Source organism: Notechis scutatus, chromosome Z, assembly GCF_049901735.1.
Source record: "Notechis scutatus isolate UNSWTSFEM ecotype Mainland chromosome Z, rNotScu1.2, whole genome shotgun sequence".
Lineage (NCBI taxonomy): Eukaryota > Metazoa > Chordata > Lepidosauria > Squamata > Elapidae > Notechis > Notechis scutatus.
In genome coordinates this window covers 30784878-30804545 of record NC_142025.1, presented here as the reverse complement: position 1 = coordinate 30804545, position 19668 = coordinate 30784878, and the positions used below count along the sequence as shown (strand labels likewise).

The 19668-nt window shown below is 39.4% G+C and overlaps 2 protein-coding genes across 2 annotated transcripts in view; one reads left to right on the top strand and one right to left on the bottom strand.

The window, feature by feature from the left end:
• The window catches only part of HACL1 (2-hydroxyacyl-CoA lyase 1), a 28293-nt gene extending 25552 nt beyond the window's left edge, over positions 1-2741 (bottom strand). The window contains exons 1-2 of the mRNA XM_026673580.2: positions 2593-2741; positions 1134-1238 (exon numbers count right to left, since the gene is read on the bottom strand). Coding sequence (XP_026529365.1) covers positions 1134-1238; positions 2593-2676 — 189 coding nt within the window. The 5' untranslated portion in view covers positions 2677-2741. The remainder of the gene's footprint in view (positions 1-1133; positions 1239-2592) is intronic.
• BTD (biotinidase) lies at positions 2586-19223 on the top strand. Its single transcript, XM_026673584.2, has 4 exons — positions 2586-2724; positions 16836-17046; positions 17653-17802; positions 17987-19223. The coding sequence occupies exons 1-4, from the start codon at positions 2687-2689 to the stop codon at positions 19160-19162; spliced, it is 1575 nt and encodes a 524-aa protein (XP_026529369.1). The 5' UTR covers positions 2586-2686; the 3' UTR covers positions 19163-19223.
• Positions 19224-19668: the final 445 nt, after the last annotated feature.

Genomic DNA, 19668 nt, shown 5'->3' with positions numbered 1-19668 from the left:
TAAAAAAATTATGAAAGTTTAATTCTTGATAATAAATTTCAGTAATATAAAATGTCACTGGAAATTTGAAAAGGTTTAAATATGGTTTAAGTATCAAGAATAGTCAATATTAAGAAATGCTCTTAATAGTTTCTACAACTAGTAGTTAATCAAGCAAACAAAATATAAGAGAAAAACTGCATGAGAGAGAATTCTATATCATTTATTTTATATGAGCGTGTAACATATTAGATCAAATTTTGATTGTTCAAGCTTGATCAAGTGAGTGTGTTGGACTCTGCTTTTTTAAGATGACATCCATCTGCAGCAATCATGACATATAAGCAATCTTTATGCAAATCCTGCCCTTATACACTTGCATCCTGAAGTCTGACACGTACATAGATTGCAGCATTTGTATAGTAATATCATACAAATATAATTACCCGTAACCCTCTCTCCTCCCACACAGTTGTTTGATATTTCCTGGGATCTTAGAAAAAGGGAAAATATAACTTGTGATGCTGCAAATAATTCACATTAATTCATAATTCTGCATACTAAAGTACTATGTAATTAAATGGTTTCCTAGTTTTGAGATATCATTCAATTATATTTCATAAAGCAATTCAAAAGCTCTGATAGTTTGTTGCACACTTCCTTTGCCATCATTTATATAAAGCACATTTTATACTTTTAATTGATCATGAAGTTTTTCTTCTTCTTGCATCTTTATGTTTTATTTCTTTCCTCAACAGTATGGATATGTTGAATCTAATCCCTACTTATTTTTGCCTTGTCCTATCCAGACGATTTTCATTCTACTTTATTTTTTGTTTGAGTCAAGGTGAATAAAGTACGTACATAATGCTTCTGTGTTCCTTACAACAACAACCCTGTGAGGTGCACTACACTGACTACCATTCCGGTAATTCCAGAGAATACTTTGGGGAATACTGGCAAAAAAAACATTTTTATTAAAGACAAAGACATGCAGAAATTACCATTTTTCTGTTGCAATTCAGCAATAAAAAGTGTTTGCATCTGTGCTGTCAGTATCTGTCAGATTATGTAACTGTAAAATGAGCTTTTATTATTGAAGTTATTTAGCAAGCAATATCACCCAGATATTAATTAACCCAAGAAATACTTACAGCTTGTTCATTGCGCATTCCTATATATTTAATTCCACTTGCTTGTGCAGCAATTGCTACTTCCGTTATAGGAATACCAACAATGCCAAACATATACTCAATTTTCTGAAAGAAAAAAATATTTTATATTAATGCATGTGTTTAATTTAACAAACTATCTCTAATGTCTCATCCCCTCTCCCCATTTGGGATTTTATATAATCTGATTGTATCAAGGACAAAGTGAGGTTGCACAAAATTAGAATGAGTATAAGCTTTTCCAAATGAAACTGCCTTTTGCAATTGACTGATTGTGTCATTTTGCCAACAAGCATGATGTTAAAATGGTGCTCGTCATTTTAGTGTTGCACTCAAGAGGCCTATATACTATATCTTCGCATTTTTTTCTAGTTGTTCTATTTTTGCAGGTCTCTCTATTTTATTATCTTCTCCAGTTCTTTTTCTTCTATTCTATTGTTTCCATGTAGTGCCATGTCCACTATCCAGACTTTTATTCTTATTAACATATTAAAATTCTTGGCTTTTTATAAGGTTAACTACATTATATGAGATATATGCTATTAATCACAAAAGGAGTCTGTAATTCAAAAGAACCCATTTTCCCACAATGCTCTTTTCTTGCATCTACTTTTCTAAATACTATTTATTTTCAATTGACCATAAAATCTAAATTTATCGATTATGTTCGGTGTTAGGCTCAACATCCTAGAGTTAAAATAGAAATAAATAAATCAGTATAGAACTGAGTTCTATAGTGAAACAACAGTGATTAGTTTAATTTAAAATAAACCTAATTTTGTTTACAAATCACGTCACCTCTGCAGAATTAGGGAAAAAAACCCACCAGCACCTAGACTGAAAATGTAAGGTTTTGTTTTATCACAACAGAATTTGCTTCTAAGCAAATTCATCGGTTCCCACTGTGAGTAACTTATTTATAACAATCATAGGGGGAACATCCCATAAATATTCACACTGAAAATAATAAACATTTAGAGCTTTTTAGAATAGGTTCAGGTGAATACCATGTAGTTTTCTTGCAAATTCATATAATCATCAAATATATGATTCCTGCCTTGGCAGATGTATCACAAAAATTTATATGGATGTTTTAAAGCGAATCTTGTATGTCTATTTCGTGTCACTTCATTAAGATTAACAGCATTATGTCCGGATTCACACAAAAAAGCTATCATGCTTTCTCAGGATTGATCCTGTATAGTGTGCAAATATACTCGATTGTGGCTTATTCAACAAACCGTAAACAAAACGCGTCAGAGGCAATCTCTTTTTAAATTTCACGACCCCGAAGTTTTGCCCGTGCAGGGGAGGAGTCTAGCAGGGGACCAGCGATCTTCCGATCGCTTTGCCCGCCTCTTATAATTTATTTCACAGCTCGGCATTCCTTGGCACTTCGAAATAGTCTTTCCCAGACTCCGGAATCACCCAGCGCTCTTACTTGTGTCTTTAGGGACTCCGCGATGAGCTGAGCCCCGCTGACAACTTCATCTTCTTCCACCCCTGCCAAATTTCCCGAAGCCATCTTCCGGACAATGGAGACAAAGACGATAATGCCGCCATTTATGCTGAGGTACGTTTCTCTCGACCAATGGGAAAAACTTAGTGTAGCAATTGAAAAACTTGTGGGCGTGGTTTTATACGGATTCTTGTGAAACTGCGCAGCCCAAGGAATTTCAAGCAGCTCCCTCTGAATTTGACGGCTGGTCACGTGACAAGAGGACGTGTCAGATACAAGGGACGTGCCAGACAAAACTTTCTGATTGGCCGGCTTATGCCAACCCGCTTCCCTCCATTATTTACCAATCTGTTGGGAAGAGGAGGAGGGGGAAATTGTCCAAGGTTCTTTAGTTTAGGGATCTATGAAAGAAGTCAATAACAGCGATTGTGTAATTCAGTGTGCTTGAAATATGTGGCAATAAAGAAGGTGTATATCCCGATGAAAACAGTTTTCGTGACTTTCTTAGGTACCAATGAACCAAAACTATTAATTTTTCTGACTGCACAATCCTATATGATAAATTGACTCAACCCATTGGCTGCTAAAATGTGGTGCCAGTCAGTGTGGTGTATGAGAACAGTCCAAATTTGTAAATTTTGTAAATTCATAAACTATCCTGAAGTGCTGAACTTGAAGAATATTTCAAGAAACAGGTGAATGTAAAATTAGGGGTTAAAATCTGGATAACAGGTATTGCATACTCTCTTTGTATCATATATAACAAATTCAGAATAACATTAACCTGAAGATTGGAAGGCTACTATCCCTTTGTCAATCCACAGGAAGGTTTTTTACAATACAAAGCTGTTACTGATATAACACCATAGGTTTAATTCAGATTTAAATCCACATACTTAATTTTTATTGAAGTTCTCTAGAATTCCCATTCTTCTTTTATTAGGAACAGATCCATCTACATATATTGTAGCTTAGCATTTAAAAAAAACAAAGGGATAATCTAGCCTTCTGATTTTCAGGTTAATAAGATACAAAATGTTATGGAAATTGTTACATTTATTGTTCAAGTTAACTAATTATTGATAACTTACAACCCCAGGATTTTTCTCTGGCAATTATTTTCCTTCTGTTTGTTTTATTTGTTTTTGTTGGCTTTAGATACCTCACAAGTATTCTGACTGGGGATTATAAATCTCTGGAACAGAAGTGTGAGATAGCTAATTTCTAATAAACTCTTAAGCTCACCATATGGATCAAACCTCCCCCAATCTGTATTGGCTTCCGCCCTTTTGACTCTGTAAAATGCTAAAACCTGCTTGTTCTTCAGGTCTTGTAAATTTGTCTTTTTTTCTTGATATATTTTGTCTTTTAAAAAAATACGTAAACTGTACAAAGTTGCTATGGAGATGGATGTCCTTAAAAATGAAATAATAAATCAAGTATCTGTTCCTCTGAAAGAAATATGTGTTTTGGGAGAATATCTATTATTCAGAATTTGTTAGTTATGATACAAGGAGAGTATGCAATACCTGTTATCCAGATTTTAACCCCTAATTTTACATTCAACTGTTTCTTAAAATATTCTTCAAGTTCAGCACTTCAGGATAGTTTATGAATTAATTTACTAAATTTACAAATTTAGGCTGTTCTCATACACCACACTGACTGGCACCACCATTTTAGCAGCCAATGGGTTGAGTTAATTTATCATCTAGGATTGTGCAAAGTCAGAAAAATAAGTCATTAATAGATTTGGTTCAGTGCTGTATTACTTAAGAAAGTCACGGTTTTCAAGATAGCTGCGCACATGGATGCTGTGGCTGGCCGCTCCTTCTTTCAGTGTATAGTGTGTATGATTCTGTGTGTGTTTTGGATCCTTTCCTTGATTGAATCCTGTGGGGCAAGGAGCATCTATAGTTGGCAAGCCTTGTTACAAATTGGACTGATAAGTGAAAAGGCTATCACGGATGATTTTATACATTCTCATAACATACCGAAGGAAGCAGCTAGGACCCTGGGGGAGCCATGGATCACTATCCCTGTAGGAAGGAGGAAGAGGCGGAGAAAGAGGAACAGGAAGAGGAAGAGAGGATGCCGTGCTTTAAGCTCAGTAAGTTTCCACAGAAGCCTTCAATTCCAAGTATATTTCTTACCAATGCAAGATCTCTGACTAACAAAATGGATGAATTAAAGTTACAGATTGCAAAGACTAAATTTATCAAGAACTGCTGTGTTTTGCTGATCACAGAAACTTGGCTTCATTCACTCATTCCAGATGAAGCTGTTGAGCTGGAAGACTACTTAGCTCACTGGCAGGACAGGAGTAGAGATTCTGGCAAGATCAAAGGGGTTTAAGCCTTTATGTGACCAAAAGTTGGTGTATCAGTACAAAGACTGTAGACAGCCACTGCTCCATGGATTTGGAGTATATTACTCTTAAATGTAGAACCATATATCTTCCACAGGAATTCAGCGTGGTTTTTTCCCCAATTTTTTTTATTTCAACTCTACATATAACAACTATACATTAACAGTGTGGCATCACTCATTGCATATATTCATATTAATTCATATTTCTTCAATATTTATTTTCAACCTTATTCTCTCCATTGCCTACCACCATATCAGTTAAACATACCTAGTAATTCCATTATTCAATTTTCTTCCTGTTTTCATTTTATTTTTTTAAATAAAAAATTCTCATTTGGCAAGCAGTAGGGTTCCAGGTTTCACATCTCAATACAAACATGACCATAATTACCTATTCATTTTATTTGTTTAATTTCATATTACATCATCCTTATCATTATTAAATATTAAGCTTATCTTATCCAATCCCAATTTATGTTCTCTTATCTTATTTTACAATATTATCTTATCTTATTTTTCAATGTTATCTAAAATTCTCATCTCCTTTCTATTGTCATTTCTCATATTATTTTTTCTGTCACATTTGTCATTTTATCAATCCTTATCTATAAATATAATTGTCCCTTCTAGTTAATAATTCGAGCTAACCACCTTCATTCTTCCTTAATATCAATCTCCCTATCTAGTGTAAAAACACAAATATATATATTTTTCTCAGATTCTGCATTATATTTTCTCTATAAATAATCTATACATTACAAAATGCTATTTTCAATATATATTTTATACATCCCAACACATTGCCTTGCGGAATCCCCTTCCTTATCCCTTTTTTTCCCACCCATTATCTCTCACTCTTTGAACAGTGTACCTTCTTTTCATCCTTGTTTGTTTCTTGTTTCTCTTTATTTTCTGGTCCTTTCTCTTAATTCCCTTTTACCCCATTCTTATTCCCCTCCTTTTCTCATTCCAGTTATTAAACTTTTCTCTCTCCCCCTTTTGATTTTTCCTTTGCAGTTCCTTTTTCTGCTTTTTCCTTCTCTTCAGCCATTTTCCTAACCGTTCTCCCTTTTACCGTCCCATCAAACCACAATTTTTTAATTCTAATTCCTTTTCCCCCCTGCTTAAATAATTGTTGTTCATTTTGTCCAAGTTGGCTTCTTCTTTATAAAACTCCTCCCCCTCTGGTTTATTATGTTCTTGTGTATGCTGAGTCACCATTTCTAATTTCTCTAATACATAATTACACATTTCAAGTTTGATTTTTATCATATCCCTTGTATCTTGCATATCCAATCTTACATCTTGTGAATCAACACGTCAACAAGTAGCTCCTCCATTGTATCTTCTCCTTTTTTCTTTTTCTTTCCTCTTCCTTGATAGCTGAAATCCTCTTCTTTCGTATATATATTCAATCTCAGAGTCCAGTATTTTGTTTCAGCCAATATCTTTTGAGATTATTTTCAACAATTCATAATCTTGAGTCTTTATTCCAAATCCTCTAATTAGCCTCTCAACTGTTTCTAAATTACTGGCAATAGTAAAGTTCCTTTTATTTTCTTTCAAGTTCTAAAATCCAAAGACTCAAAAAGACCAGACACTCATTTTAAAACATACTAAAATTTTCCTGTACCATCAGATAGTGCTCTTGAGGTTTTTTTTAAAAGTTTCTTTGTTGAATATAATATTTTTATTAAGTTTGCTAATTCCAATCATTAGCTATTCTTTTCAACACACTCAATTCCAGCATTTAGTTATGCCCTTTAAGTGTCTACAGGTCAATATCTGCCCAATTTAATTTTTAAACTTTTGTTGTGTTAATGTATTTTCCTTTTAATTTCTCCTCCAGATTAGTCCAATAGAATAGTCAAATCCAAATTTAAAGACCCATTTTCTTTCTCACGTTCTCTGGTCCCCGCTTCCACACACTTTCCTCCAAAATAGCTCTTTAATTTGATACCGGGGTACCTCAAAATCAATGTCCTTTGCCTGGTTCACACTCTGCTCGCTACTTCTCTCTCCCCCACAAAACTTTGTTTCCCGGAATGTTCTTCGTCTTCGTGGTGGCCATTTTAAGACCACCGCTGCAGCTTGCCTTTGGGAGGGATTTTCCTGTCAGGGAGGGGAGTTGCGGCTCCCCTCAACCCTCCAGGCAATTTCCCCCTTCTTCACCACCCCACCAGGGTGGCTCCAGTTCTGACTGGGACCCTCCAGCAGTGAGCTTGGGCGAAACTGCGCACGATTACGGATTCCCCACCGACACCAATGAGGAACAAACCGGAAGTCCAGAATTCAGCGTGGTTTTGATTACTGCAGTCTATATCCCACCTGATGCCAATACTACCATAGCTTTGGGATTCTTGTATAACTTTGTTAGTAATCAGCAGATTAAGTATCCTGATGCTGTGCGTATCATAGCAGGGGACTTTAATCAAGCTGATTTAAAAGCAGTGCTCTCTAAATTCTATCAGTATGTTAAGTGTGCTACTAGAGGAACAAACATATTGGACAAAATATATACCAACATCAAACATAGCTATAAGGTTATACAATTACTACATTTGGGACAATCAGACCATATGTCGCTGCTTTTAGCACCAGCGTACATATCTCTTAGGAGATGGGCTCTGCCTATAATGAAGACAGTTAAATCTTGGCCAGAAGATGCTTCCCAACAACTTCAGGATTGTTTGGAGAACACAAATTGGGATATCCTTTACCACCCTGACCTGGAGGAGCACACTGCAACTGTTTTGTGCTGTTCAAACTGTTCAAACACTGCACAGATACTATCACTGTAAATAAACATATTAGGATCCATCTCAATCAGAAACCCTAGATGACCAAGGAAGTCCAGCACCTCTTGCATGACAGGACCAAGGCCTTTAGGTCCGGTGATAGGGCAAGATACAGTGTTGCCAGAGCTAATCTGAAGAAAGGTATTCAGAAGGCCAAGACTGATTATAAGAGGAAGATTGAGGAAAATGTTTATAGCATTAACATGAGGCAAGTGTGGCAAGGGATTCAACAAATTACCAACCATCAACTGACCAATATCATCCCTGCTGAAAGGAATGCTTCATTGGCAGAGGAACTGAATCATTTCTTTGCTCGCTTTGAAGTGGAGGCATCAGAGACAGCTAAAAAACAACCACCAGCCAAATGTAGCCCCCACTTCATTGTGGAGGAACAGGAGGTGAGGAGCATTCTGAGGGCTATGGATCCTAGAAAGACTGCCAGTCCTGACAGTATCTCTGGCTGGAGTCTTTACCAGAATCTTCAATGGGTCTTTATCCCAGTCCACTATTCCATCTTGTTTGAAGGCTTCCACCATTGTTCCCCTGCCAAAGAAGTTCGCTATCAATAACCTCAACGATTACAGACCAGCGGTACTCACTCCTATCATCATGAAGTGCTTTGAGAAATTGGTCTGCCGGTATATCATTTCTGGTTTTCCACATACATTTGATAAACACCAATTTGCATACAGAAGAAATAGATCTACGGAGAATGCTAGCGCTATCACTCTTCACATTGCTCTGACTCATCTAGAATAGCGGGGGGGGGGCTATGTGAGGATGCTTTTTGTAGATTTTAGTTCTGCATTTAACATAATTCTTCCACATAGACTAGTGTCTAAACTTCTGGACCTTAGCCTTTCTTATTCAATCTGCCTTTGGATTATGGATTTCCTGTCTGGCCACTCATAGAGGTCAGATTAGGTAATCCTACCTCTTCAGTTCTTATTCTTAACATTGGTACACCACAAGGTTGCGTGTTGAGTCCCTTACTCTATACTCTTTATGTGCATGACTGAATTCCCACTCACGCTTGTAATACTGATTGCTAAATTTGCAGATGATACAACAGTGGTGGGACTCATCTCCAGGGGGGATGAGTCTGCCTATTGAGATGAGGTGGACTGGTTGCTTTCGTGGTGTGGAGACAATAACTTGGTCCTCAACACCAATAAGACCAAGGAGCTTATAGTGTATTATAAAAGGAGCAGATCAGACATCCAGCCATTGCTTATCAATGGAGACTGAGTGGAGCAAGTGGCCAGTTTTAAGTTTCTGGGTGTTACCATAAAAGAGGACCTGACCTGGGGTGCTCACATTGCAGCACTGGTCAAAAGGGCCCAGCAGAGATTATACTACCTGAGACTTCTCAGAAAACAACTGAATGAAAAACTGCTGGTGACCTTCTACCACTGACCATAGAGTGTATCTTAACTTACTGCACCTTGTATGGTTTGCCAATTGCACACTGGCAGATGGGAAAGCACTTCAGATGGTTAATGTCATAGCCCAGAAGATCATTGGTTGCCCTCTCCCCTCTTTGGAAGAGCTTTATAGCTCCTGCTGCCTTAAGAAAGTTCAAAACATACTCAAACATCCATCTCATCCTGGGAACAGGGGTGGGATTCTACCAGTTCGGTCCAGTTCTATAGAACCGATTGTTACCATTCCTGGTAGTTTGGAGAACCGGTAAATTGGGCCTCTGGCTGGCCCTGCCCCTCTCCATCCACTTCTCTGCTGCCTGCACATCAGTCCTTAACATGCATGTGCAACATTGCATACATGTGCGACACTGCTGCCTGCAGCTTGTTCTTGCGTGCCAGCCATTTCTGCCTGCCTTCCGCTGCGCCCCTGCCTTTACTGATCTTCCCTGGGTGAGTGAGGCTCTGCAAGCCCCAGTCGTCTTCCCACCCCCCTTGCCTTTTGCTGCTGCCATTGGTCGCCTTCCCCCTCCCCTTGCCTTTTGCCGCCGCTGGTCACTTTCCCCCCCACTTGCCTTTTGCTGCTGCTGCTGGTTGCCTTCCCCCCACTTGCCTTCTGCTGAGGAACACCTGGAGAGACTAGTATAGGATCCAGCCAGGTCAGCGGCTGCTTTTCTCGCCTGCTGCTGCACAGCAGAAAGCTTGTCTCCCTCCCATTAGAAATGAGCTCCCGGGCAAGCAGAGAAGCAAACCAGGTTGAATCCTGCTACTCTCTGCTTGCCTGGGAGCCATTTCCAATGGGGAGGGGAGTTCAGAAGCTTTCCTCTGTTTTGGGAAACTCTTGCTTTCCCAAAAACAGCAGCAGGTGATAGAATAGAAGCAGCCGCTAACCTGGCTTGAGCCTCCATGTGTTCCTTCCTGTGTTGATAGGAGACAAGAGTTTCCCAGTACAGCTGAAAGCTTGCAGGCCCCCTCCCATTAGAAACTGATCCTGGGCAAGCAGAGAAGCAAGTCAGGTTGAATCTTGCTTTTCTCTGCTTGCCCAGGAACCATTTCCGATGGGGGGTGGAATTCGGAAGCTTTCCGCTGTTTTAGGAAACTTTTGCTCTCCCAAAAACAGCAGCAGGAAAGAACACGTAGAGAGGCTCGTGTCAGCAAGGTGTCCCTTGATTGAGTCTGGGACAGCTGATGGCAGCTGTGGGGAGCAGAGCCTGGAAGCCCTGATGCACCACGTGTGTGGCCTGAATTGTGGGGGGGACTGACATGGACTGGTCCCAGAAGCCCCGATGCTGCCGGAATCGCTATTGCCACCTCGCTGCTGCTGCATCTCCCACCCACTGCAGGTATGGTGAGCATGAGCCCCAGGATGGGTGACCGACCACCTCAATTTCTGCTCCCACTGACTTTTTTCTGTGCCAAGAGTGGAGGCGAGAGAGAAAGAGAGCAGCCCTCTTGGTACAGAGAAAAGTCGCACGTCTCCCCATATTTCTCTCTCCGCAAGGAGCACCTTTAAACTTAGCGCACTTCACAAATGAGGAGGAGGGGACGAGGCTGTTCAAGGAGAAAGCAATATGGGGAGATGCACAACTTTTCTCCATGCTGAGCTGCTCCGTTCGCCATGGCACCCACTCCCTGTCCTACGGACCCGCTGCTGGCTTTAGGAGTGGTGCTGAGCCAAGCCCTCACTCTGGGAGAAGTGCCCGCAAACCGGTGCTGCACTCTTAGCCTCTGAATGGGGCGAGCCAGTCCTCTCCATGGGGGAAACTGCAGCAACATGTGGGCAGAGGCAGCCTGGTGCGAAACGGCAGCCCTGAGGCCGGACTCGAAGCTTACCGGCCTTTGGGGGAAAGCAGAGCTCCACAGCAGCTCCCTGTCTCAGTGAGGTGGGACAGAGTGAGCGCAAACCAGCATTGTGCTCTTGGCCTCCATATGGGGTGAGCCAGCCCTCTCCATGGGGAAACCTGCAGCAACACATGAGCAGAGGCAGCACGGTGCGAGGCGGCGGCCTCGAGGCCAGACTCAAAGATTGCCAGCCTTTGGGGGGAAAGCAGAGCTCCGGTTCCCGCCTGTGGCTGCTCCTTGAAGGGATTGGGCCCCGAGCGACGGCTGCTCCCTGTCTCAGTAACGCGGGGCAGAATGAGCGCATGGGGGGTTGTTTGTACAGGAAGGGCCTTTGGGGAGATTTCAGCATGTCAGCCAGAGAAAGGATGGGAAAATCTGCTAATAAAATGAGCCACTGGCCTGCTACGGACATTCGGGGCCTGGGATGCCTGCATCTGTTGAAAGTCTTTCTAATTCAGGTTTCTACAGCTGCAGTTTTGGTTTCATTTTATCTTCATGTCAATAAGCAAATACCTCAAAGAGTCACTGAAGGGAAAACAGGTCACTATTATGAACCTTATCCTTCTACTATGTGGTAGCTGGTGGTGGAAAGAAACATGCCTCTTTCAATGCTGTTAAAGCCCTACTCACTTCAGAAAGCGTATTAATGCAATTTAACTATGCCCTTCCTTTGGTGCTTTATTGTGATGCCTCTCCTTTTGGCATTGGGGCAATTTTAGGCCACAGACTGCCTAATGGCCAAGAAGCCCCTATTGCTTATTTTTCCAGAATGCTTTCAAAAACAGAACACAATTATGCACAAATTGATAAAGAGGCCCTTTCTGCTATAGCCTCAGTCAAGCAATTTCACGAGTACTTATAGGCCACCATTTCGAACTCATTACTGATCACCAGCTTCTCCTAGCATACTGGCTGGTGACAAACCCACCCCTCAAATTATGTCATCAAGAATGACAAGATGGACTATTTTTTTTGTCTGCTTATAACTACAAATTGCTTTACAGACCCGGAAAGCAAGTAGCCCATGCTGATGCTTTAAGCAGGTGCCCTTTTTGTTGATGACCCTGCACCTACGACAACCACCTTTCTCATTGAAGATCTGCAATTACCTTTAAATGCAAATGACATTTCCCATTTTACCTCCAAAGACCCACAATTGAATAAAATTTTAGACAGGGTTAGGAGGGGTGGCCCTGTTCCAGTGGATCTCCGTCCTTTCAAAGCACTCCAATGGAATTGAGTGTACTCAAAGGCTGCTTGCTGTGGGGAAATAGGGTGGTCATCCTTTGAGAACTGAGGCCCCATATTATGTCTGTATTACATGAAGGGCACCCTGGCATCACAAGGATGAAGGCTCTAGCAAGAAGTTACATATGGTGGCTAGGTCTCGATGAGGCAGTCACAAGGAAGATGCAGGGGTGTCAGGCATGTCAGTTATCTAGGCCTGCACCCCCAGCTGCTGCCACTAGCGAATGGGAGGACACAAAGACTTCCTGGTCCAGGGTCCATATTGACATAGCAAGCCCGTTTCAGGAGAAAACCTTTCTAGTGATGGTGGACCCTTATTCAAAATGGATTGAGCTGGCTCTCCTTAAATCCACCACCACTGAGGGGAGTGTCTGGCATTCTTGATGCTCTTTTTGGGACCCATGGTTACCCTGATACCCTGGTATCAGACAATGGGGCACAGTTTACCTACTCTCCTTTCGAACTCTTCCTGGCCCAAAGGGGCATCAGGCACGCCCTAATTTCCCCTTTTCACCCTGCAACAAATGGGATGGCTGAGAGAGCTGTGAGATCAGCCAAGGAAGCCCTGGGGAAGATGACTGGGGGAGACTGGCCTTCTAAGATTGCCCTATACCACCTAACGTGGCACACCACCCCTAATGCCCAGACCAACCTATCCCCAGCTGAACTACTGATGAGCAGGAAGTTGAGAACGACCCTGGACCAGCTCCACCCAGCCTATGCCTCTAGCACACCCCTGGATTCCAATAGCAAAGTACAGGAATTCAGGCTAAGGGACCCAATTTACACCCGCAACTATGCAGGGAACCCCCTATGGTTGCCCGGGTAGGTAGAGAAAATAACTGGCCCCAAGTCCTATAGGGTACAGATGGCCGATGGGAGATTATGGCGCCAACACGTGGACCAACTGAGGAGCTGTTGGAGTACTCCCGCAGGTCCATCCCGAGATGACGCTGAGGCCGTGGAGGTCGAAGAGAACGAAGACCCAACCAAATACCACAGGCTGACACCCGAGCAGCAGTCTCTCGTGAGGGACTTACCTGAGCCAGACGCACTGCTGAGGCCATGACCGAGGCCTTCCCACTGCCCGTCAAAGCCATCCCACCACCTGCTGAGGCCGCCGAGGGGAGAGAGCTGACACCGCCCCCGGTGGAGAACTCCAGCACTGTAGCCGATCCTCCTCCATTGGTGACTCCAGCCAGACTGAGGAGATCCGAGAGAATGAGGCATCACCCCACCTACCTGGAGCACTATGCATGTGCAATGCCAGGGGGAAGGAGTGTTACATCCAGTAACAGTCTTCACTCCGGTCTGCTGCTAAAGCAGGAGCCAGAGCCATCACTGATTGGCTGAGCCGTTTGACAGCTCACTATAAAAGGGAACTGTCAGACAGGCTCAGCTGTTCTCTGTCAGCTGGCTGCTGAGTTAGCTTGTGGCACGCACAGCTGGGTTACTTTGTGGCAAATAAAGCCTGTTAACCTTACTCTAGCCTGTGCATCTCATTCCTTGCGTGCCAAACTTAAAACTTTTTTTTGAACTATTACCATCTGGGAGACAGTACAGAATATTAAAAACAAGGACAAATAGGCTGAAAAACAGCTTCTATCCCAGGGCAGTAGCTCTTTTGAATTCTGCTGTATAGTGCAGTATTGGTGCCATGTCAGGGTTTTCGGTTCAATGTGTGGAGGGTGAAGGATGTGTGCTTGTGTTTATTTTCATGGTCACGGTCATGATGTGCACTGAAGATGGTGTTTGATTTCGTTGTACGTGGTGCAATGACAATAAAGTAAGCTAAACTAAATGAAACCTGTTTTCATCAGGATATACACCTTCTTTACTGCTACATATTTCAAGCACACTTGCATTAGACAAGCGCTGCTTTTGACTTCTTTCACAGATGCCTGAACTAAAGAACTTGGACCTCCTCCTCCTCTTCCCAACAGATTGGTAAATAATGGACAGAAGTGGGTTGGCACAAGCTGGCCAATCAGAAAGTTGTCTGGTACATCCTCTGTATCTGTCACATCCTCTTGTCACGTGACCAGCCATCCACATGGGGATCTGACTACAGCCAATAGAATACATGCTCTTGCCACAGGAACAGGAAGCTCAAGGGCAAGGCCCAAGAGTGGGTATAAATAACACTCACTCTCCATTCCACATGGTCAGGTGCCCAGGATCTAAAACTCATGTGGTCCTGTCCATCAATAAACCATATTTCCAAACAGCCCCCATGTTTTCAGTGTCTTTCTACCCACTCCCCACTGAACCATATGGATATTTCTTCCAACTGTGGGGTTAGATTTCCATTTCGTCAAACAATTTTAAAAACAATTTTCTTTTTTTAAAAACTTAGCTAAGTGTTGCTAAATCTACAATAATTAAAACAACTTGTTTTATAAATTTCATTACAAATCACAACCATCTGTGCTAAGAAATTATTTTTTTTCCAACTATACAGGTTTTTTTCAACAGTATAAACACAGTTTTTCTTCCATTGTGTGGCCTAACAAATAAAGCCAATGTCAGCAGACTTTTGGCTAGAATCCTGGGAGTTTTTTTTGTTTTTTTTAACAGAGTTCACCTTTATTTTCTTACAGAAGTCCTTGATGCTGGAGATCTTCATGACATGCATTATATAAGTATGGATAGCTATTAGTAATAATGTACTGCCATACTTTCTGTTCGGCAACTCTATGCTGATAAAAGATTTTGCCCAAATGACGTCCTAAGTACGATATATCTTTCTTTCTTTCTTTCTTTCTTTCTTTCTTTCTTTCTTTCTTTCTTTCTTTCTTTCTTTCTTTCTTTCTTTTATATTTTTTAACTTTTCCCCCTTTATTACACCTTGTTTTTAAATTTCTTTTTGTTTTTTCTTCTTTACTTTTTATTAGTATATTGTATTCATTTAACTTTTAATAAAAACATTATTTTTATTTTTATTTGAATAAACATCATATATAAAAGTAGTATATATTTCTTTCTTAGCATTGCAACAAGTCATTAAAAGCATGTCCTTTTCCTGGGTAGAATAACATCATATATCACTCTTCTGTATAGTCGTATATTACATTTTAGACACACTAACTGCATCTGTATTTTAACAGGTTCTGCACAAAGGAACATTTCTTGTTTTTATGCTATACAGACTCTTCTATGTGTTCCCTAAAACAGCAGCTGAATTGTTCTCTTAGAACAAGTAAATCAATTACCGGAAGGGGACATTCTTACAGGAGGCCATCTGTTTCCAGAAAGTGTAGCCAGAATTTGCTTAAAAATAGCTTATGCTAATAATCACATTTGTTACAGTAACATTTCCCGATCTAATACCTTCCTGATGTGTTGGACGTATAACTATCAAGTTTCTCAGCTCACATTGTCTTGAAATTCTGGGTGCTGTAATCCCAATCCTTCTGGAGATTATAAGGTTGAAAATGTATATTAAGTGACATATATTTTTTGCCCAAAACAACCATTCTGCTTTTTTGTCCCCTTATTATTATGTTATTATACAACTTATGTATTAATAAAACTGTTTTAAATATTGAATTGATCTGTCCATTATAAAATGGACAAATAAATTTCCATGCTGAAATTTCATTTGGTGGTGGTGTTTTTGTATGTTGTTGGTTGCAACTTTAGGTTATCTTTGGCGTTCTAATCATTAATGATTTCTCAAGGTTAATTTTTTTAAAAAATTAAAGGTTAATAACTAGCTACATTTTAATGCACATAATTTAATTGACATGAAATCCCCAGATTTATGGAAGTGGAGAAAGATTACAGAAATAAGGACATTGATGGCAATCTACGACACATATGTCACAATTGACATACCATGTCTTTTTTTTTTTTTTTGTGGCACACCTAAAGGCCAATGAGAATGTGGTATATTTTTGTGCAGCCTTCCGACCTTCTGGAAGCCATACAAATGGGCCCTGATATCATGTAGTTTCTGCAACATCCAAAAAGTTCAGGAGGTTCTTGTACAATTTTCAAAGTCTCCAAATACTGTGCAAGAGCAGGCCCACTCATATGACTTAAAGAGGGTATGGAAGCCATGCAAGAGCATATCATATTTTTGTGTGGCCTCTGTAGCCTCCAAAAATGTTATGTGAATTATGTGAATTTTTGGAGCCTCCAAAGCCCACACAAAAATAAGGTATGTTGTCACATGTGCCCCAAACTCTCTGGAGCATCCAGAAGAAAGGGGCATCTTGTTCTGTTATTTTGGGAGGTTGCGAGGCCACGCAACAGCATTTTCTGAAGTTTCCAAGCTTCATGTGATCTGGAGCTGCTTTGGATAGGCATTATTTTTTCTGAGAGACAAAGATTAATTTAAAAAAATACATTAATTTTTTTAGACACAACCCATCTCATTATCCAAAGTCACTCTTTGTTATGTATTGTTTTTCTTTTGACCTGGGAGGAGAGAGGTTGACACTCCAGCAGAATAGGTGATTTCTGAATGTTTGACACCACAGGTTCAACATTATTGATTTAGAATGTTATTGATCATGGTCATATTCATCTGTTTTCATTTTAGGTTCATGGCAAGTATCATCTTTTTTGGTCTTAGTCATCAAGCTCTTTCCATAGATATTCAAAGAGGAAAATATTATGTTGCTGCTGTATATGAACATCATGCCATCTTGAATCCCAATCCAACAGCCATAATTAATCGACAAACTGCATTACAATTAATGAAGAGGAATCTAGACATTTATGAAGAACAAGTAATTAATGCAGCAAAAGAGGTAGAATATTAGTCTTTGCTATTTTTAATATAAAATTTGACTACTATTGAAAGTCAGTTGCAAATAGTTTATTGCAACACCCTAAATTGGCACAGATGTAAATAAAAGTGAATGGATTAGCTTCAATTATATATCATAATGCAGTAGTATTATGTAGCAATATAGTAGTATTATAGTCATTAAATCATTAAAATGTAGACTTCAGATATTTGGCTGTAAGAGACTGTCATCTTGGCTTCTATTATGAGTTCCCAGAATTTTAAACACCCCTTTTTTTAGATTAATTAAAAATGTGATAGTTAAATAAGATGCCTTATACTTTACTGTAAGAGTTTGTTATATGTATCCTATAAAGTGCTTGAGGAAGAAATGGTTGCAATCTGTATTTGCATAAAATAAATTTGTTCATTTCCAAAATTAGTGTGTTTTAAGTCATAATTTCCATTTAATTTCCATAAAACACAAATACAATCTATTAATTTGTCCATAATTATGAAATTATTTTAATGAAAGCAACGATATGCCTTAAACCATAGCTATTCAATAAAGAAGTCATTTTGTTTCACCATTAATCTTTGGCTGATAAATATTTTTTATTACTATTAGGGAGCCCAAATAATTATCTTTCCTGAAGATGGAATTCAGGGTTTCAACTTCACAAGGGCATCCATTTATCCTTACCTAGATTTCATTCCAAACCTGGACTCTCTGACATGGAATCCATGCAAAGAATTTTACTTATTCAATGACACTGAGGTAATTTCTTTAATTAATTTCTTTCCTCTATTTTCTTGGCACTTTTCCAAATAAAAATCATTTAAAAGCTAAAATTGTACCTAATTCAATAGTCAGTTAACACAATATTGTAGCTTAGTGTTTTTCTTTTTTATATAAGATAGCATTCCAATTTAATATTTAAAAATCCTTTTTGATTTTATAGGTTCTCCATCAACTCAGCTGTATGGCATTGAAAAATCAAATGTTTTTAGTTGTAAATCTGGGAACTAAAGAGCCCTGCATGCAAAGTGATCCACACTGTCCACCAGATGGAAGATATCAGTTTAATACCAATGTAGTATTTAATAACAATGGCACACTCATAGCCAGATACAGAAAACAAAACCTATACTTTGAGTATGCCTTTAATACTCCACCAGAGATTGATTATACAGTTTTTGATACACCTTTCGCAGGCAGATTTGGAATCTTTACTTGCTTTGATATTCTATTTTATGAGCCAGCTATAACCCTTATAAAGAAATACAACATAACCCAGGTTGCATATCCTACTGCATGGATGAATCAACTTCCACTTTTGTCTGCGATAGAATTTCAACAAGCTTTTGTAACTGCTTTTAACATAAATCTTTTGGCAGCAAATATCCATCATCCTGACTTGGGCATGACAGGCAGTGGTATATATACACCATCAAAATCTTTCACTTATTATGATATGGAAAGCATTAATGGGAAACTTATAGTTGTAGAAATCCCAGTTATTACATCAGATCATGAAACTAATATGAAAAACATTGCAATGTCCCACAATGGTCAAAAGAGTTCTTTGGATTTTTATACAGAGAAACAGGTTTGCCTTAAAAATCAAGAAACTGACTGCAAAAAAGAAGAAAAGACATCCCAAGAATTTTTACCTGTATTTTATGGAATAATGATGTATGATAATTTTACCTTAATGCCTATACTAAATGCAGAAGGAAATATAGAAGTTTGTTCCAATACACTTTGTTGTAATTTAATCTATAAGCAATTAGAAAAAACAAATGAACTTTATGTTTTAGGAGTTTTTGATGATTTGCATATAGTGCATGGAACATACTATGTTCAAGCCTGTGTATTAGTGAAATGTGGTGGACTTAACTATTCTACTTGTGGGCAAGAAATCACAGAGGCGTCTGGATTGATAGATTTTCAGCTGCAAGGAAATTTCAGTACTACTTTTATCTTTCCTCTCTTGCTAAGATCTGGGGTCACTCTAGACTTTCCTGACTATTTGGGCTGGGTGGGGAAATCCTATGTCATGTACAAAATGGGAGGATCTTCTGGTTTAATAACAGCTGGCCTATATGGACGTTGGTATGAGAGGGACAAAAAATAGTATTTGATACCAATAATGTCTCAAAATTATTACTGTAAGAACCCAATAAATATTCCTTGATGTGATTATTCAAAGCCTTTGGATTTTCATTATACATATACAGTACATGAAATATGCTATGATTTAATCAAAATGCCTTGTCCAGTAGAGCATTTCACAGGTGTGGTTTCAGTATAGCAGAATGTGCTGTCTTTGACATCATATATTTGGAAACAAGTATATATTTGGTACAAATCCAAGCATAACTCCAAACTACTCTTTTCTTAAGCCTTCAAGTTTAATAATGGGAGTTGATCAACCATTATATTGCAATTAGGAATATTGTGCCTTTGGAGTAATCAGCTATCTTTTCCAAATCAAATCAAATCAAACCTTTATTGTCAATGCACAAAATGTGTACAATAAAATTGAATGAGCCTCTCTTGGTGCAGGCCCCTCCCCAAAATACAAAATACATCTCAATAACTCAATAAATGAAAGAAATAGAGATCCCTAATCCCAAATAA